This window comes from Myotis nattereri (assembly GCF_964212035.1).
Source record: "Myotis nattereri genome assembly, chromosome: 11".
NCBI lineage: Eukaryota > Metazoa > Chordata > Mammalia > Chiroptera > Vespertilionidae > Myotis > Myotis nattereri.
Window position 1 is genome coordinate 19,944,821 of NC_138086.1, and position 20,943 is coordinate 19,965,763.

The window sequence follows — 20,943 nt, forward strand, 5'->3', positions numbered from 1 at the left end:
ACCCCGCCAATGGGGAGTAGGACCAGGGCTGTGGGCTACTCTCCAAGCGTGACTCACTCTGCCCGTTTCCCTTAGCAACCCAGCAAAGCTTAAAACCTACCATTGCCACCCGTTTCCTAGTATTTTATTTTATTTGCTGTCCTCCCTTCTTTCATGTCAGTTTCTCCAGGTTGTGGGCTATTTTCTCCATGAGCTTTGTAGGAAGTGAGTCCCGGAGGTAAAGGCTAACAGAGACTCTGGGGGTCTGGGCTGGTATTAGAGGCAGCACTGGTTGTCTGTGCAGCAGCAGTGTAGCTGGGGATTATGATGGGTGCTTGGGACTCTCCCCTCCCGGGCTATTCTCTTCCCCTGCTCCTAAGCCAGCCTTTCCTGATTAAAATGAGTCATTTGATCCTTGCTGGTTATCTATCTAGGGTATCCTCACCCTCCCTGACATTTTAGCCTCATCCTACCAAGGGCCATAAAAGTTAACAGATTTTTCTTGGATATTATGAAGTCCCAAAACACTGTAAGCCCCAAGGGAATCAGGTAGAACCCACTTTCTAGGAGAAAAAGGGTTGATTTTTTTCCCTGTGATTAAAAAGAGAAACAGAAGTGAAGAAGAAGAGGGACTTACCTGAAGTCACAGGTGGTCCCTGGCACAAGCTGAAATTCTGATTCTCAGTCTTAACTCAGCCACATCAATGCCTGGAGTGGTGTGGAGAGGCTCATGCCCGAGCCTGGGCCCACTTCGTCTGGGTCACGGATTAATGCTGAGCCAGGGCCCTTTCCCCACTGTGGTGGGCTGTGGGGCAGCTCTCAGTCACAATGCGCCCGGGTCACAGAGGTGCTGAGCCCTAGTCAGCCTCTGCCTGGAAAGTTCCCTCTGGGAACGTCTTCCGGTGGCTACTTTGGGCCTGATTCCAGGCCCTATGGCCTGTGGAACCTCACCACTGGGGGGAAGGCTGGGCCGGAAGGAGTCATCCGCTGTGGTGCCGGCCCCATGGAGGAGGTGGAATGGATGCAAAGACGACCCAATCCGGAAGACCTAAGGGTTGGGCTCATCAGCTGGGCAGGATCCTACCTCACTTATGAGCCATATAAGAATATGGTCACTACTACTGCAAAAGGTCTGGGCCGGAGACAGGTAACAGAGTAAACCTGTACTAGAACCATTGTCCCCAGTGACTAAGCTCTCACGTGGGGGGAAGAGGGGAGGAGGAGAGTGCACTCTACCTAATTACTCTCCTGGCCTCTGCCATTGCTAGCTCAAGACCCTTCTACCCCAGGCTCCTGCCCACAGGTCTCTATTGCTCCATCTCGCTGTCTCTATAAACCTGTTCCAGGAGGTGACGCTCAGCCCTGGCCTCGCTATTTTGTCTAGCTCTGTATGTCCCCTACCCTGCATTCCAGCACAGAGTGGTCGTGTCATCGCAAAGAGGAGAGGTGGAGAGCTCAGGCTGAAAGGCAGAATTTGGGGGATCCAACAGTTAAATCAGTGGATACTGCAAGACTATGTTTTTGTCCTGGCTGTAGTTTGGAAATGGGGTACTCTAGAAGCCCTAGGAGAGTTGGTTCTCATTTTAGAGGGCGATGTAGGTCCCTCTGAGATGGTACTAAGATTGAAGCAGTAGCGAGATCCTCTCGCTTATAACAGGGTTGATCGCAGCTAAAGCAAGCAATTTCATCTAAACTATCTGTGCTTCCTGACTCATCCCTGAGGCCAGGCCTGGCTGTAAGAGGTGTTGCTATCTCCTGCCATGTTCAGGAGGTGTTCTTTGGAGATGAAAGTGTTGGCTGAGTATGCTCTTCAGGGGCAACAGTGAGGAAGAGAGAAGTAAGACTTAAACCAAAACATTTCTTTAAAAACTAGGTAATGAGAAAGTGGTCAAGGCAGAGAGGGAGGTTTACCTCCCATTAGCTGGAGGTGGGCATCCAGAACTTCTCTTGGGATCCTGAGAAGCCCTATGGCTCCAGTGCGGGAGGTGTCCTGAGATCTTTTGATTACTGTTGGATGAGAGAGTAAAGAAACCAACATCAAGGAGACTGATGTGGAGGGGAAGTTGGTTGATCTTGAGGAAGGTTCTAGGGTGGTTCCCGAGGTGATGGTTGTAGGACTCCTTGGTCTAGCCACTTGCAGTACTGACTTCCCTCTCCTCCCTCCCAATGCTTCCAGACCTGGGAGATTCTGGTCGGCAATGAGCATGAGACACAGGCTGTGGTACGGCTAAGGAGCTTGCAGGGCCTCTACCTTCTGTGTGAGGCAGACGGCTCTCTGCGCTATAACCGGCCAAGGACAAGCCACCACGGATGCTTCCTACTCCGTTTCCACCGCAATGGCAAGTGGACCCTCCAGTGCATAATCAGTGGTCGTTATCTGGAGTCCGATGGCCACGATGTGTTCTGCAACTCCCGGGTCCTCTCAGCTTACCATATGTGGACGCCCCGGCCAGCCCTGCATGCCCACGTGGTCCTCTACAGCCCCTTCAACCACTGCTATGCCAGGGCCGACTCTACTGCGGGTCGTGTCTGGGTGGACGCACCAGTTCCCTGCCTGGGGGAATGTGGATTCCTGTTGCATTTCCAAGATGGATGCTACCACCTGGAGACATCTACACACTGTTTCTTGTCCCACTTAGACCAACTGGTCTCCCAACCCTCATCACAGACTGCTTTTCACATGCAAGTGCGGCCTGGAGGAGTCGTGGCACTGAGTGATGGAGAAGGGGGCATGTTGTATGCACAGGGCCCACGCCTGCTCCTGGGCCTGGGCTCCAATCCCCGTAGGGGCGAGGAGTGGTTCATCCTACAGCATTGCCCCACCTGGGTCAGCCTCAGGGCAAAGACTCGGAAGTTCCTCTCTGTCGTCTATGGCAAGTCCTGGGTCCGATGCAGCCATGGAGGAAGGGAGGGCTAGCTACTGAAAAGAGGAAAATGTGTTTGGGATCAGTGAGGAGTTTTGAACCTACTCATAAGGACTATCTAGGGGTCCCAAGATCTCTGTGCCATGGAGAAGGGCAATAAAGCAGGGGTGTGGGTTTTAGGGGAAAGGGTCCTGGGTCTTCTCCAGGCTTCTAGGGCCCAATAGAAGGTGATGAAGGACAAGGAGGGAAAGCAGAGGGAACCCCAGTCATAAAGCATAGAGAAGGGGCTGAAACTGAGGATGAGACCAGACTCGGGCTTATTATGACATATTCTTCTTCTGCAGATGATGAGGTATATGCTGCCTCTGAACACTTAACCCCAATGTCGTTGTTCCAGTTTGAAAGTGACAATGACAGATCCATTTTGCAGCTTCGTTCAGCCAATGGTTGCTACCTAGCCCAGGTAAGACTTGGCTTTCTGGGCAAGATAACCTTTCAGCCCTAAATTCTTTCTCTCTAGACACACTTTATCCTTTTTCAAGGCAGATGACCAGATGGTAGAGTGAACCATGGTGGCCCTTGTCAATAAACATTCATTTTCACCCAATGGGCCAATATTCACCCAATGAGGCCTCTTTTTTCTTATTGTTAATCCTCATCCAAGGATACTTTTTTCATTGACATTTTAGAGAGAATGGAGGAGAGAGGGGGAGAGAAAAAGAGAAAGAGAAACACCCACGTGGAAGAGACACATTGATTGGTTGCCTCCCACATGCGCCCCAACCGGAGGTGGGATTCAAGCCTGCAACTGAGGTATGTGTCCTTGACCAGAATCCAGCCCTCATCGACCCTTTAGTCCAGGGGCCAATGCTCTAACCACTTAGCCAACCCACTAGGCCAGTGATGGCGAACCTATGACACGCGTGTCAGAGGTGACACGCGAACTCATTTTTTTGGTTGATTTTTCTTTGTTAAATGGCATTTAAATATATAAAATAAATATCAAAAATATAAGTCTTTGTTTTACTCTGGTTGCAAATATCAAAAAGTTTCTATATGTGACACGGCGCCAGAGTTAAGTTAGGGTTTTTCAAAATGCTGACACGCCGAGCTCAAAAGGTTCGCCATCACTGCATTAGGGCCAAGGGAGCCTTTTTAAAAAATATATATACATATCAATTTTATTGAGGCATAACTCACATACAATAAAATACACCCATTCTAAGTGTGCAGTTCAATACATTTTGACAAATGTATACACACTTGTGCAACCATGCCACAGCCATTTAACAAGTTAGAGACTATTTTCACCACAACAGAAATTCCCTCTTGCCCCTTTCCAGTCAGTTCCATTCACCCTTGGTCTTCTCACTACTGCTGATATGTATTCTGCCACTGTGGGTTACATTTAGATTTCCCTACTTCAGAATCCTATATAATAAAAGTCTAATATGCAAATCCACCGAATGGTGGAACTACCAGCGGAACGACCAGTCGCTATGATGCACACTGACCACCAGAGGGCAGATGCTTAATGCAGGAGCTGCCCCCAGTCCGCAGGCCCCAGGCCAGCCAAAGTGGGTGCCAGCAGGGGGGCCCGATCGTCCCGCTGGTTGCCCCACAGATTGGCCCTGATTGCCGGCCAGGCCTAGGGACCCTACCCGTGCACAAATTCTGTGTACCGGGCTTCTAGTTTCATTTAATGGAGTCATACCATATTACAGTATGTGTGCTTCTTTTACTCAGCATACTGTTTGAATTTTCCATGATGTTGCATGTATCAGAAGTTGATTCCTTTCTATTTCTGAGTAGTATTTCACTACTCAAAAACACGAACAGCCCTGGCCAGTGTGGCTCGGTTGGTTGGGCATCATCCTGTACACAGAAAGGTTGCAGGTTCCAGTCAGGGCAGGGACCCAGGTGTGGGCGCCATCCCAGGTAGGAGGTGGTTGATAGATGTCCTGCATTGATGTTTCTCTCTCCCTCTCCCTTTATCTCTAAAAAAGTCAATGAAAAACAAATTGAAAAATCACAAAAATAATTTGTTTACCCATTCACTTGTTAATAACTTCAGTTGTTCCTAGTCTGGCTATTATGAATAAAGTTGCTATAAACATTCGTGTATACATCTTTTTGTGGGCTTATTTTTTCAATTATTTTGGGCACATACCCAGCATTGTAACTACTGATAAAATATGTGCTTAACTTTTAAAGAAAATGTAAAATAGATTTCTAAAGTGACTGTACCATTTTACATTCTCACCAGTCATGCATAAAAATTTGAATTGTCCCATATCCTCCTCAACACTTGGTATTGTCTTTTTCATTTTAGCCAACATAATGGGTGTGTAATGACATTTTATTATGGTTTTAATTTGCATTTCCCTTATAATTGATAATGTATGAGTATCTTTGCATGTACTTATTGAGCATTTGTATATTTTCTCTCTTCAAATTTTTTGCCCATTTGTTATTGGATTGTTTGCCTTATTATTGAATTATGAAGGTTCTCTGTATGTTCTGAAGTCAAGTCCTTTGCCAAATGCATGTATTGTAAATGTTTTCTCCCAATCTGTGGCTTGCTTTTTCATTTGCTTACCAGTGTCTTTTGAGTAACAAGTTTTAAATTTAATGAAGTCCAATTTCTACATTTTATAAATGATTAGTGTTTGTTTTTTTTCTGATCCCAAGAAATCATTGCCTACCCCCAAATTGCAAAGAATTTCTCCTCTGTTCTCTTTTAGATGTTTTGTAATGTAGGTTTCACTTTTACCTCTATGATCCATTTTGAAACTATTTTGGAGTCTGGGCCAAGGTTTATTTCTCTCCACATGGATATCCAGGCCCCTTTTTGATACTGGGGCTCTGGGATACAGCACAGACTGGGCAAGTGAGAGGGCTGAGGTCACACACAACATGTTTTCCAAAAAGGAGATGCAAGTATAAAGCGACCCCTGGGAGAATGACAAAGGCTAGTGGGTGGGATGTAGGAAAGAAGGTTTAGGAATAAAAATGATGGGAAGAAAGCTATTTTCATCCCTTGCGTTCTTTTTCTGTTCTCATTATAATCTCCAGAGGCGCCATAGGACAGTGCTGGCGAATGGGCACCGGCAGGAGTGTGACACCTTCTTGCGTATGCACTGGAATTGTGGCAGGATCATCCTGCAGTCTCCCAATGGACGCTTCTTGGGCATCGCACCCAACAGCCTGCTGATAGCCAATGCCACCATTCCAGGTGAGCTAAGCAGCCCTCCTGCCAGCTTATTCCAAGTCTGAGATGCTTTCAAGGGAGCTGGGACATATTGGAATGAGCACTGGAATGGGGAGGGGGCGCGGTCAGAAGATTTGGGTCTATATACTTGCTGAGTCTGAATTTTTGCCATCATGTGGGCAAACCACCTCTTTGAGCCATTTTTAATGCAGGTGATATCCAATCTGCCTGCCTCACAGGGTTAGCATGAGGGTTGGAGAGAGTCACACGTCTCAAAGGAAGGAAGAATATAAAAATTTCTAAGTGCTTTCACAAACATTTCACACTAGTACCTGGCACACAGTAGGTGTTCACTAAATGTTAAAATATAGACAATAGCCTTCTGCAATTAGTGTTCCCCCATTCCTGCTTCCATCTGACAAAGCATCTAGAGCAGCGGTTCTCAACCTGTGGGTCACAACCCCTTTGGCGGTCAAATGACCCTTTCACAGTGGTCGCCTAAGACCATCCTGCATATCAGATATTTACATTACAATTCATAACATTAGCAACATTACAGTTATGAAGTAGCAAGGAAAATAATTTTATGGTTGGGTCACAACATGAGGAACTGTATTTAAAGGGCCAGAAGGTTGAGAACCACTGATCTAGAGGCAGCCCACCCAAATAATGCCTGCCTAATTTCTTTCAGGCCCAAGTGAGGAATTTGGGATTCGATTAGCCAACCGCCCCTTCCTTGCATTGCGAGGCCGGTATGGGTATGTGGGCATCTCATCAGGACATGACCTCATGCAGTGCAACATGGACCAGCCCGACTGCATTCACCTGCTGCCCTGCCGCCAGGGCATTTACCATTTTCAGGGTGAGTAGCTCCTCACCCTCAGCTCACAGTCTAGCCCTGCCTCAGCCCCAACTCAGACCTCAGGGTTTGCCACTCAAGACCTGTTCATCATAAAGGGGAAACCAGAGTGTCTTTCAGTTTTCACACTTCTAGGCCTCCAGAGTGGGTTGGCAGAACAGAAGCCAGCCCTCCTGCATTCCCATGGAGGGGTCTGCCAGCGCAGGGAGGGTGGCATCTGTCCTGGGAGCCCCCTCAGAGGCAGCACTGCAGGAGGCTCCCCTCCCAAATGGCCCACTGACCTGAGCTCTCCCCTCCCAGCACAGGGTGGATCCTTCTGGTCAATAACATCTTTCGGCACCTTTCGCCCTTGGGGAAAGTTTGCCCTCAACTTCTGTATCGAGCTTCAGGGGAGCAACTTGCTCACAGTGCTGGCGCCCAACGGCTTCTACATGCGATCCGACCGAAGCGGCACCCTGTTGGCAGACAGCGAGGACATTACCAAAGAGTGTATTTGGGAATTTTAGGTAAGGGACAGCGGGTAAGAACCTGGCGGAGCCCTGGCCGGTTTGGCTCGGTGGACGGAGCGTCGGCCTGCGGACTGAAGGGTCTCAGGTTCGATTCCAGTCAAGGGCATGTACCTTGGTTGGGGGCACATCCCCAGTAGGGAGTGTGCAGGAGGCAGCTGATCGATGTTTCTCTCTCATCGATGTTTCTAACTCTCTCTCTCTCTCCCTCTCTCTTCCTCTCTGTAAAAAAAAACCCAAAATCAATTAAAAAAAAAAAAAAAAAAGAACCTGGCGGAGGGGAACAGGAACCGGGGGCAGGAGGAGAAGGGAGGTGGAGGGGTGGCAGGTGAGAGTAAGACCGAAACGTACCAAGGGCTGACTTCTGTCCTACAACTCTATCAACTCCAGACATGTGTGCCAAACCCGCGCCTCTCCTCTCGGGGTTCCTAGTCTTAGACATCCTGGAGAGAGGAGAAATCGGGTCTAGGTTCCTCACTATTATGCCACACATAACAGCACTTGCAAGCAAGCCTGCAGGGGAAAGGGTGAGGCATGCCTGTGTATCTGTTTATCTTTATTAGATGCAGAGTTTTCCCATTTTTTTCAAAAAGAGTGACTGGAGATGTGCTTTCTGCCCTGTGCACTTGCTATCCTTACTCCTGGATCTCTGGGGTGCTCATGGCTCCCAGATATTTATTTGCAGCCTTGACCCTTCTCCTGAACTCTAATCTCATCTCTAACTTCCTGATTGACAGTTGACTTGACTTCATCCTGCCACCCCTTCAAAATCAGCCTCCTCATCCTCCCCTCCCCATGGCCATCTAGGGCATTGCCGTCCTCCCAGATGGCTCAGGCTCAAGACCTCAGCTCCATCTCTCCTTCCTCCCTTTTGTCCCCCCATCCCCGCGCACCCCCCCCCCCGAAATTCTTGGCTTCTTTCTTAACAAGGCCTCTTCAGTGCTTGCTCCTTCTTTAAAAAAAAAAAAAAAAAATCCTCACCTGAGGATACACTTATTGATTTTATTGATTTTAGAGAGGGGAGAGAAGGTGAGTGGGAGGGTGTGGGAGAGAATCAATTGGTTGCCTTCTGTTTGTGTCCTGACCAGGAATTGAACCCACAACCTTTTGGCATATAGGAAGATGCTCCAACCAACTGAGCCACACTGGTCAGGGCTGCTTGCTCCTCCTTAATTGTTATTACGACCAGGTGAGATAAGCAGCCCTCCTGCCAGCTTATTGCAAGTCAGAGATGCTTTCAAGGGAGCTGGGATATGTTGGAATGAGCCCTGGAATGGGGTCAGAAGATTTGGGTTGTATACTTGCTGAGTCACTGAATCGTCGTATCATTTGGGCAAACTGCATCTTTGAGCCTCGGTTTCCTTGTCTCCGTCTTCAGTGGAGGTGATATCCAATCTGCCTTCTTCACAGGATTATTATGAGGGTTAAATAAATTCACACATCTCCAAGGAAGGAAGCTATTAAAATTTCAAAAGCCTGCACTGTAACAAGGGCTCCCTAGTAGCACTCGCCAGGTCCAATCCCACATAATCTGTTCTCCACACCTAGTTCCCTTTCCTCAAATCCTGCCTCCATGCCATCGTTCCCTGTTCACAGCTCTGAGGACAAACACCTCCCTGCTCTTAGACCTGACCCGTCACAATCCACCTCTCTTGCCTGCCTTGGAAAATGGTGATGTTGTAGTAAGCAGTTTGGCATCATATAGATCTGAAACCAAGAGTTAATAAGGCTTGGTCCTTGGGGAAATTGCTTTAACACTTCTAGGCCTTGGTTTCCTTATCTGTAAAATGGGAATAATATCTAATTGATAGGGTGGTGTGAAGGTTAAATGACAATATGAATCTAGATATAGACACCCCCCCCCCCCAATATGTGTTCGCTCCTTTCCTCCATTTTTCTACCAGTTTTTTTATGCAAACCTTTTACTATGGCCAAACTGGAAAAAAATAAATAAAACAAAATCCCACTGGACGTGTTTTCTGATCTATTCATGAAGGGGTTGGCTTGGGCTAAATTTCTCAGGCTCCTTCCAGGCCTGACATTCTAGGAGACAGTGAATTGTAGCGGTTAAGAGCTCACTTCTGGACACAGAACTGGGTTGTAATTAGATTTTTATCAGTTAAACCTGTTTGAACTTGAACAAATAAACTTCTTAAAGTCTGCTTCTCACCAGTGAAATGGGAATATAGTATTTATCTCATGGGATTGTTGTGTTACATGAATAATGATTGTATAATGCTTAGTAAACAGCTTGGCCCCTAGGACACTCTCACTTAGTAAATTTTACCTATTGACTGCAGTCTCCCTAAGAACTCTGATGGTATTTCTGCACCATTCATTTGATTAAAAAATAATTTCTACTGCCTTTTTCTATAAATTAACTTTCCATGCCCATGTGGTCCCTCATCAAGAACGGGACAAATCACTTTACCCTCTCTCTTCCCACAGGATCTTGCAGGTTTTTTCCCTAAAAACCAGAGATCAGCAAATGACTGATTGACGGTTTCTATTTCCTCTTCACTTCCCAGGTCAATGGGCTGCCACCTATGGAAATTCAATTCCTCCAGGAGAAACTACGACACTAAACAGAACAGAAACCCCAGAGTCAAGATCCACAAGAAGAATATCTGTTTACACAACTTTTCCTACCCAGTTCAGCAAAACATCTGTTTTGAGCAACAATACATCACAAAAGGCCACCCCCAAGACCCTGGTGTGCATCTTACTCAGTACAGAGTAGGGGTCTGGAGGAGGGGGTAGGTTGATACTGAGGCCCCACATCACTCCAAGTCCTAGCCAGTGGAGAGGAGCCCAAATGAGACCTAGAAGATCAATAGATCTTCCATCGATCCTCCCCATCCCCACCAGAAACTCCAGACTTTCCCCAGTGATACCATAAGGAGTCAGCCTTGCCCTGAAGGACTCAGAATCCAGATATGACTAAATGTCCGTTGGTTTAGAAAGAATGAAGGCTCATTAATCCTATGGGCACAGGGTAATGATAATAATAGCTTATGCCTATATAGCCCACCCTTTCACCATCACCCCATCACCCCTGAAGTTAACCATTCATCCTATCTTGGTCCTTCGGTCCAGTCAGTTGGGCACAACAGGTACTTTCCCCATCACTGCCTACCTTTTGCAGGAAGCTGGAGTAATTTGCCCAAGGCCCCATGACTGGGACCACTGGCTCAATTCTTCAATTAAAGTGGACGCTAATGGCCACTACTCTTTCCATCAAAACAGGGCTTCCAAGGTGACTGTCATTCTTGCACTGTCTTCAAAACTTTGATGTTTATCTACTTGCCATCTGCCCTATTCATGTTTTTATTGACAAAGACTCAACTATATTTATGTAGAAAGGATCGTTTTAATCACTATCATAAAATGGAAGGCCGGAATCACTTGCCATAAATAGAAAATGGTCATAAAAGTAAATACAATGAAAATAAAGTGGTGTTATCAACCCTAGTTAGATTTTTCCCTTCCCTGCCAAGGCTCAGAGCCTGAGGTACCCTGTCCCTGTGTTTAAAAAAAAAAAAAAAAAAAATAGCCGAAACTGGTTTGGCTCAGTGGATAGAGCGTCGGCCTGCGGACTGAAAGGTCCCAGGTCCGATTCCGGTCAAGGGCATGTACCTTGGTTGCAGTCACATCCCCAGTAGGAGATGTGCAGGAGGCAGCTGATCGATGTTTCTCTCTCATCAATGTTTCTAACTATCTCTCTCCCTTCCTCTCTGTAAAAAATCAATAAAATATATTTTTAAAAAAATAGCAACTGTTACAGAGGCACTAAAAACTAGGGCCAAAATGAAGACTTTCCCTTTGACATAATCAGAATAGAAAGGGAGTCATATTTTCATTTCTGACTCAATATCTTTTAAATAATTATTTATTGTTGAAAGTCTTACATATGTCCCCCATTTACCCCTGACTCAATATTATTTAAAGCAGCATTCACACACCTCCTAAAATGTTTTCAGATACCAACAATGATGACTGACCCCCACTTTGGGAAAACTGCACCGTACCATAACGAGTGCTTGATTTTTTAGCCCATTTAGAAGAGCTGCTGAAACTGGAACGTGAGAGATATTCTGTTTGAATTGAGAAAAATGACCTCAGGGTTTCTTTGTAAGTATGTTTCTCCTCAAGAGATATGAAAGAATTTTGTTAAAATGTTATCCAATAAATGAAGCTTGAGAACACGAGAGGCCAGGACACCTCCTTTCCTAGAGAACATGAAGAACAGGCCACAGATACGGAGTGGAACACATTCTTCAGAGAGATAGGACCTTGGAGGTCATTTAATGCAGAATCTCTCAGCATTCCGAAATACACATCCACACTCATATGAGCGGGCATGCTTGTGCATGGGGACACACACACACATACTTTCTCTCTCGTGCCCTGTTTCCCACAAGTGGCTATCCATTCTCCACTTGACTGTGCTCAGCCATGGGTCTCTTCTCCCATTGCTGATGTCAGTCCTGTCGCTGAAGTGAATGGCTTATTCTCAGATGGTGCTAGGCAGATTGTCACCCTACAAAGCTTCACCCATCTCCCTGGGCAGTCTGTCCAGCAGGCCTCCAGCTTGAGTGTATTGAAGGCAGGGCAGGGGCAGGCTTTGGTACCCTTGGAATTTCATGCTAGAGCTGTGCTGCCCCGTAGAACTTCCTGTGCTGATGGAAATGTCTAATGTCCAATACAGTGGCCTCAGGCCATATGTGACTATTGGGCATTTGATATATGGCTGGTATGGGTGAGGAGCCGGATTATTCACTGTATTTAATTTTAATAGCCACATGTGGTTGGTGGCTACTTATTGAACAGCATAATTCTAGAGTTTGATGATAAAGAGTTCTCTTGAAAAACAACTTCTGGACCAGTACCTAGAATAGGCAAATATGTCCCCAATTCCCCATCCTTTTGCGTTGTCATTCCATCCCTGCTTTTCAAAAGGTGAAGAATTTGGGGGGATGAGCCCATTCCCCATCCCAAACACCCTCTTCTTCACCCCCTTTTCCCCATATTTTTCTTTTTCCCTACATTCCAAGGCTTCCCAAGAGGAGCCTAGAGATTTCTCTTCAGGGAACAAAATTGAGCAGATTGGGAACTTGCTGCCAGGAAGCAGCAAGCAAACATACCCCAGGAGTATAAAGAGACAAGTAGAATGTGAAAAACGACATTTCTATTGCTTGCTACCATGATATATATGTATAAAGATATATATATATATATATATATATATATATATAGAGAGAGAGAGAGAGAGAGAGAGAGAGAGAGAGAGAGAGAGGCAATTAATTAATGCCTATTTTTTTAGATTAAGGAATTATTGAAAATTTTCTCATGTGGTCATGGTTTTGCAGTTATATAAAAAGTTTCTTATTTTTTGGAGATGCATGCTGGAGGACTTAGGGGTGATGCGCTATGATGTACTATCAGAGTGTGTGTGTGTGTGTGTGTGTGTGTGTGTGTGTGAGCATATGTGGGTATATGAGCACTCAAATACCAAGATAGGTATATACATACATGCATATATAGATAGGTATATAGCTAGATAGATGCATACTATATACATACATAGTTACACAAACCCATATGCACATTAGCTAGATAGATGATACATACATGCACACATTCATAGATAGATTAGATAGACAGGTGATAGATAGATAGATAGATAGATAACAGATGATAGGGCAAACTGTTTATAATTGTTAAATGTAAGGGTGGGAGTATGAGTGCTCATGGGAAAACATGAAGGACATAGGAACTACTGCTAAGTTAAAAAAATGTTTTTATTATTGCCAAGTGGAGGCCTTTTGAGGCCACTAAGAGAAGTGGGTCAGCATGGCTTCTCCAGTCCCTCAAATCGGGTGGCAGGATCGAGGGGCAGGGGGGCAGGACCAGGCAAGGTCCACCAGCGAGGAAGAGATGCAGGAAGGAGGAAGGAGCAATGGTGTGCTTGAGCAGGCCAGCATTAGACCCTCTGCACCGCATCTCCTTTGCATTCTGGCCCTCCTCCCTCATCGCAGGCCTTGCAGTACTGGGGAGCCAAACCAGAGCAAGGCGTGCGGGGCACCAAGACTGACGGCGGCAGGGGCAGTGGAAGGAAAGGCAAGGATGGCCGGACAGTACTCAATGCAGGGGGCTCGGCTGTGGGGGGCAGGTAGCCTGCAGGGACAGAGAGAGGGTGAGCTTGAGATTGTTGCTGCCCTGCCCGTCCCCCCCCCCCCCCCAACAAATCACTGATGAGGAGAGGCACAGACGTTGGTTCTTTACCCTGAAGAGAAACACTCAAATCCCAATCCCACCCCCTTTTCCTGCTATGGCTGTCGGTGGTACTATAGACTCAGGGGATACTAGTCTCCCCAGCTTTGTGGGCCATGCAAGCAAGGAGAAAAGCTCTATCGAGTTTCCTTTGATCTTGACCAGAGATCCATGCCCTCCTGCGGAGTCAGCTAGCCCTCCCCACACCCTGCAGGAGTGAGGCATGGCCTGTATTCTTACCCCAGCAGGGCCTGAGACAGGCTTGGGGTGAGGTGTCACTCAGGCACCTGTCTGGTGCTGTCCCCCAGCACAGCTGATAGCAGGAGGGACCCAGGGATTCTGGAACAGGCAGGGCCACTGTGGTCACACTGCCAAGGGACTGCTAGAAAAAAGCAAGAGAACACCCTCAGCTGCCAGTGATACCTTCTGTTTAGCAGGACTGGGACCCCAGGGCTGCCCACCCCCGGGAATGCACACTATGCAACTCCAGATGGTGCCATTCATACAGTAGACTGTGAAGATGGCACTTTCTGGAAGTGTGGGCTGTGGGGACCCCAGGGGAGTCCTGAAATCTGGCTCAGGCCTTCACTGGGAATGGGAGAAGCAGTGAGCCCTCCAGTCTTCCATGTTCATAAACTCCCCTCTTTCTTGGATACCTGTGCAGAGATGATCCCTGGGGAAGCACTCGGTACAGCCAGTCCCTGAGAAGCACCTACAAAGTGAGGGTGGATCCACTCAGAGGGAGAAACCAGGCTCTAGGGAGGGGGGCGTGGCAGTGAGAGGCAAGAAGGTTCTGGGAAAGGGAGCAACTTCTGGCAGGGTTGAGAGAGGTGGATGCTACAACCCTCAACTGGCAGAGCCTTGGGAGACTAGGGAAGAAGGATTAAATTCCAGGGATGGTAAAATGAAGACACTGCAGCCCTGAAGAGCAGGGACTGTCCAGCATCTAACACAGGGCCTGGTACATGGGAGGGCCAAGTAAATGTCAGGTGGATGGATGGGCGGATGGATGGATGGGTGGATGGATGGATGGGTGGATGGGTGGAAGAAAGCAAGCAAGGCTGGGTAGGGGAAGGAAGGAAGGAAGGAAGGAAGGGAGGAAGGAAGGAAGGAAGGAAAGGAAGGATAAGTGAGTGGATGGATGGATGGATGGATGGGCAGAGAAATTACCTGGAAGCTGCATTTCCCACTTGAGCTTCTCTTGTCGGCGCCATTTGGCTCGTCGGTTGGAAAACCAGACCTGAGAACGGGCAGAAACAACATAGCTGGCTGTGCCCTCCACTGACTGGCACCTACGGCTCTCACCTGGTCCTGACCTGGCTCAGAGCACAGACCTTTCCTGAAACCTGACATCTTCCCTGCCTGCTCTGGCCTTTGCTCTCTGCCCCTTCTCAACTCAAAGGCTGGACGTGGGGAAGGAGAGGAGAACAAGGAGGGCCTTGTCTCTCATTTCTGCTCCAAACAAATTTGTTTCCACCTTATTGCCCCCTTCTCCACCTCACCCGAACCCAAAGCCTTCCCAGAACACACTGTATCCTTGTGGTTTCTGCACATTATGTGGCAGAGCTCACGCACCCTCACCGTGTCCTCGGGCAGAGAGGTAGAAGCAGCCAGCTTTCCACGGGCCACTGAATCAGGATACTGCCCACGCTGGAACTCTGCAGAAATCGGGGCTCATGGCAAGGGCATGGGGAGAGAAGCAAGGCATGGGTCTCCCCCGCAGGCCCCACTCCCCACCTGCTACAATTCTGAATGACCCTATAGGACCACCACAGCCTCCACCTCTCAACCTTTGCCCACAGGCCTCAGGGACATTGCCTCCATATGTCACACTGAGCAACCTCTGACCCACTGTCCATCCCGGCCCAGCACCTTTCTCCAGCGCCTCAGCTTGGCCTGGGGAGAAGATAGTCCGATTCCGGTGGGGACCCCGAGGAGCCTCAGAGCCACTATGGGGAGTGCGAGGAACTGGAGCCAAAACAGCTGAAAAGGGGGGCAATGGCTTGTGGTAGTTTGTGATGGTGATTCTTCTGGTCAGATTGGGTCCCCAGGGCCCTGGGGCTATGGACAGGAGACAGCATGGGTATAAGAGCAGAGCTGCACTGGTGGGGCATTCACACTTGGAGGTCACTGCAGAGGCACTTGGTAGGAGGCATTCTCAGTGCCACAGGAGGGTGCATGCTTGGGGTTTGTGGGGAAACAGCAGCAAGGTTGGTCCAGGTTTGCATAACCCCACAGGTCATGAAAGGTGCTATTAAAAGCTGTGCATGGGGCAGAGGGAGGGTTAGAAGGGCCAGTCCTGCCTCTTCATCAGCAGAGCCTGTGAACCTAAGGCTAGGGACCTGGGTTTTGTTCTAGGACCTGCCAACAACTAGCTGGTGACCTTGGGGAAGTCATTTCCCTTCTCTGAGCCTCAATGTTCTTTTGCCAGGAGGGAATGAGACTATAAGGAACTGTAAACTGCTTAGGTTTGGTTCTGATCATCCCTGGGGGCAGCGCAAAGACCCACCTGGTGATCTCAGCTGTGCCCAGGGCAGTCTCTGGTCCTCCTGTAGTGTCCGCAGGACTCGGTTGATAGAGGAGACCTGGAGGTGTCAGGGTGTTGAGTGGCGAGATGGTACACAGTCCCAGGCTTGCATCCTAAGGATATTTCCCCAGTATCCTTTCTCTCCTTTGTCCCGGCCCACACAGTTCCTAAGGGCACCCTTTTCTCTCCCCCAAGGTTTCTTCTCACCTGTCTCACTAATTTTCAGAAGAGAGCCCAGGAGCCTGACCCCCAGCCTAGGATGGCCTCATTGCAAAATAAGAAGGGATCTTCTCCCCAGATGACCTGTTTGCCAGCCCCAGTGTGGGGAGAGGAAGGCACTTACACTGGGAGTCTTGTCCTGGGTGCAAAGCCCTTCAGCACAGAGCTGGCGTTGGATCTCCCAGGCAAAGAGGGCCGGGCACTCACCCTTCAGCTGGGCAATTCGAGCCACCACAGCGGGTGTGGCCAGACGTGGCTTGCTACCACCAATTCCCTTGGGCTCCAAGACACCTGTACGGTAGTAACGCCGTAGGATCTTGCTCACACAGCCGTTAGATACCTGGGTCAGGTGAGAAGCAGGAACAGCTAAGGCATAATGGGCAGGAGGTGATTCTACTTGGGACAGAGGAGGCTACAAGGCAAAGTGAAACCTATGGGACCAGGCCATAGAGTTGAGAGGCCAGCCTCATCTTTGAGAGCCTGAAGTTCCCCATCCCAGCCCCTAAGAGGAGCTTCTAGGACAGCGGTTCTCAACCTGTGGGTCGCGACCCCTTTGGGGGTCGAACGACCCTTTCACAGGGGTCACCTAAGACCATCGGAAAACACACATATAATTACATATTGTTTTTGTGATTAATCATTATGCTTTAATTATGTTCAATTTGTAACAATGAAAATACATCCTGCATATCAGATCTTTACATGACGATTCATAACAGTAGCAAAATTACAGTTATGAAGTAGCAACGAAAATAATTTTATGGTTGGGGGTCACCACAACATGAGGAACTGTATTAAAGGGTCGTGGCATTAGGAAGGTTGAGAACCACTGTTCTAGGAAGGCCCAAAGGCCCTCAGAGTCTGTAATAGCTCCAGACTTGCCTTAAGGGGGACCCCTTCTCCTGCGTACTGTCCCCATCCCTGGGTGAAAGCTTTAGCCCACTACCTTAAGGCTCCGTGAGATGTCACAGGGCCGCATCCCACTCACTGCCAGATGCACGATCTGCTGTCGGGTGTCCAGGGGCAGGGGCCGGCCGTTCACAAAGAGGCCCCCCAGCTGATTCACACTGCTGATCCCTGGGCATGAGAAGGAGGCATCCACAAACCACGTCTCCCCTCTCTCCAGCCCACCCTGTGGCATGAAGGGCCCTCCAGCCTGGCTTTCCACCATAGAGACAGTCTTCCCCCCAGGGGATTGCTCCCCTTCTGCTCCTGGGGTCCCCCAAACATGCCTCTTTCTTGGGAGCTGGCTCATGGGTGAGACTTTGCTCTGTGACCCCCATGATCTAAGGGAAACAGGGTGGAGCAGGGAGGGAGTAAGTGGACAAAGCTTCCCCTGCACACTGGCCAAGGGCAGGTGAAACCACGTGGATGGAAGCAGAACCCGTAGATATCCCTTCCCTCCTTACGCCACCCTGTTCTTCCCACTTCTCCCAGGCGTTTTACCGTCCTGTGGCATGCTCCAGGCTGACCTCTTCACAGAGGGCAGGAAGGGGGAAGACTGGGGAGGGGAGTTCCTCCGGGGACCTCCTTCCTTGGTCTTGGGGCTGGGCCTGCAATAATCGGGGGTGATTTGGGGTGAAGTCTCTTGCTTAGAATGGTCTTAGGATCGAGTATATTGTGATAAGGGGTCAGGTTTCTAAAATTTGCCAGTAGGTTAGCTAAGCAAATTCAAATTTTCTTTACTTAAACCCCTCTGTGATGAAGTAAAGCATCACAGGGCCAGCAGAGGACTGAGTTTTTCTGGATGTCCTGCTAAGGGTCTGGGAGGGAGGGGGGCTCTCATTTCTCACATGTCCATGTACAGGGAGGTGGAAAGGGACAATGCCTGCAAATTTTCAGGCTTCTCTTTTTCCAAATAGACAACTGTCATCTCTGACCCCTCACTAGCCTTCTCAGCTCTGGGTGATGCACTTGGGCCCGATCCAAACTTAGGATACTCTGCCCAGCCAGAAGAGGGCCTCAGTGACCCAAGATCCCAGCTGCCAAATATCTGAGGCTGGAGACCAGGTTCAAGGCTCTGCCTTCGCTTTCTTTCGGGCAGCTCCTGAAGTTAGGTTCCCCCAAACCACCAGCCAGAAAGCTTCCTTCAGGACACTTTAGGGCAGGTCTTGCTCCTGTTTGTCATACTCTCCAGGGAGATCTGGGAAGCATGGGGCTAGCTCTACCCCCAGGATTGAGGTTCTGGTCTCACATGTTGGAAACAGAGATAAATAAGCCCCAAGTCCTGGCTTCTTCTGGAAGACACATCTCTTGGCGGTTTCTAATTTGCTGGAATTGCTGGTTCCTGTTAACCCTGGGGAGTTCTAGATCCCATAGTGAAGCTTCACTCTTCAGAGACCAACTCTGGGATCAGACACTCATTCACTCCACTAACACGTACCGAAGGCATGTAGAAGGGAGGGAGTGAGAAGCAGGAGAGAACAGTTTGCTACCAACATAGGAGCACAAGCAAGGAACACAGGGCATGGGCCCCACGTCTTTCTTGCTTTTATGAGCAAGCAACTGGAGTGGAAGCCACCTCCTTTCATGCCTGGAACCCTGGCAGGGATGGCGGTCACTGCAGAGAATAGCCTTGGCTTACAACTTTCCTGTAATAACCACGCCATCTTGGGTCAGTTAACTAATCTGCAATTATGTACTGAACAAGGTGTTAATCACGAGCATGTTGCTGGTTGTTCAGGATGAAGGGAATCAAAAGAAAAGGGGCAATGTTTTTGCCCCCCAAGAGATTACAATGCAACTGAAGGAGGGGACGAGCGCGGGTGAAACAATGCGCTTGCGGAGGGTATGGAATCGGAGCTACTTTTAAATTTCAGTAACTAAGTTGGCTTTTACTCACTCCTCTCTGGGAAGAGACACATTCCCCTTCAAACTCATATTTTCAGAAAGTCAGGGAGGAAGGCAAAAGCTTTTCCAAAAATAAAACTGAGGTTCCCACAAGTCAGGAGCTACCCAGGGAGTTAAATTCAAGAAGGTTTGGAAGCCAGTTCCTCACCCAAAGCTGAAATTCCCAGCTCCTTCTCTGCCCCCCATACCTGCTTCATGTCTGTGTAATTGCTACCAACACAATGGAGAGAGGAGAGCTAAGCTGGGAGTGTGAAGGGCTCTGCCAGGATTGGGGGGTAGGAGCTCAGAATACCAGCCAAACCCCGAATCCTTGATAGGATTGTGTCCTCCCTAAGTGACCAGAGCTCAGAGGAGCTGTGGGGACTCAGGTTCAATATCCACACCTAAAAGCATCATGCCCAAACTCCCAGAAACTCCATTCCCAGCAGCCACACCACACATCCCAGCATTCACATTAACTGTCTGATGAAAGAACTGGAGCTTACCAGATGGGAAAGCAGGGTCGGGGGTTGAAGGGGCAGGAGGCTGGGTGTGTAAAGACAGAGGAGGAGAGAAGTTGACTTGGCCACACAAAGACATGGAGACAGCATGGGAGGCAGAGCAGACAATGAGCCTGCAGGGAGCTACCTGCGGGTGGCAATGAGGTGGGAGCTTCAGTGGGAGGTTCTCAGTCTCCTGTGCAGGCGCCCGAGACCCCGCAGGCTGCAGGGGTGGTGGTGGTCTGGTCCAGGTGACAGCCTCCACTCTGCTGCTGAGTCAGCCCTGCCAGGGGTCCAGAGGTACAGAGAGCCGGTGCTCAGGAGCAGAGGGCAGCCTTCTGGGAGCAGCCAGTGATGTCACAGGGCCATGAGCAGAGGAGGAGGGAGGTGTGCATGGGGCTGACTGACACCAGCCCTGAGGCAGGGCAAACGACAGCCAGGGACCCATTGTGTCCTTCCGTGGGAGCCATCAGAGCCTACTTTGTGTCCTGCTGCCAGCCTGAAGCAGGTCCAGAGCCGCTCTCAGGCAGGAACCCGGACTCTGAGTGCACCCACTCAGGGGCCAGGACTCCTGAAGGGACTGGGAAATATGGAATATGGGGAATTTCAGACCGTGTCTCCAAGGCTTCGAATGCACAGAAGCCCAAAGTTACTTCCAAAACTACAAAGACACGTCTTCCCAGCTAGAATGCACATACCTGGATGTTTGGGTCAACTCCTGGGTCTTTGTGTGTATTAGTATAAAATACAAATGGGTACAGAGACTGATGCCTAAACACTGGCCAAGTGGGCTCCTAAACCTTTGGGAGAACGGGGGTGCTTGGAGAAGAGTGTGTGTCACATGGCACCAGTTATCTCCCCAGAGTGTCCTCGTCAATTCTCCAATTGGCTCCTTGACTGAGGTGACACCATGGGTGAGTTCTTGCCTGGAAATAGAGGGATCCTGGACTTCAGAACACTGGCAGCAGTGGTGGGGCTGGGACTGAGCCTCTGAAGGTAGTTAGGATGTGGGGTGTGGTGGTGGTGGGGGTATGAGCAGGTGTGCAGCCTGGTTTTCATTCTTCCATTTCCAGGTGTAATCAGGCTCCATTCCACTAGGGATTTGGTGCTTTTAGACTCCAAGTTACGAATGACTCTCCTGTTCCCAAAGAGAACACCACAGGTTGCCTGGATCAT

General features: G+C 48.9%; 2 protein-coding genes across 2 annotated transcripts in view; one reads left to right on the forward strand and one right to left on the reverse strand.

The window, feature by feature from the left end:
* Positions 1-982: 982 nt before the first annotated feature.
* Positions 983-7,496, forward strand: FSCN3 (fascin actin-bundling protein 3; the record flags this gene model as incomplete). The annotated part of the gene is made up of 6 exons (XM_081102212.1): positions 983-1,126; positions 2,156-2,852; positions 3,188-3,306; positions 5,919-6,078; positions 6,746-6,916; positions 7,214-7,496. The coding sequence occupies 6 exons, from the start codon at positions 983-985 to the stop codon at positions 7,417-7,419; spliced, it is 1,497 nt and encodes a 498-aa protein (XP_080958338.1). The 3' UTR covers positions 7,420-7,496.
* Positions 7,497-13,402: 5,906 nt separating this feature from the next.
* Positions 13,403-20,943, reverse strand: part of PAX4 (paired box 4) — a gene marked incomplete at both ends in the record, with an annotated part of 29,869 nt that continues 22,328 nt past the window's right edge. Inside the window, 9 exons of the mRNA XM_081102638.1 lie at positions 13,403-13,596; positions 13,933-14,074; positions 14,349-14,404; positions 14,863-14,932; positions 15,268-15,350; positions 15,565-15,675; positions 16,202-16,277; positions 16,563-16,778; positions 17,385-17,515. Of these exons, the coding sequence (XP_080958764.1) occupies positions 13,403-13,596; positions 13,933-14,074; positions 14,349-14,404; positions 14,863-14,932; positions 15,268-15,350; positions 15,565-15,675; positions 16,202-16,277; positions 16,563-16,778; positions 17,385-17,515 (1,079 nt within the window). The remainder of the gene's footprint in view (positions 13,597-13,932; positions 14,075-14,348; positions 14,405-14,862; positions 14,933-15,267; positions 15,351-15,564; positions 15,676-16,201; positions 16,278-16,562; positions 16,779-17,384; positions 17,516-20,943) is intronic.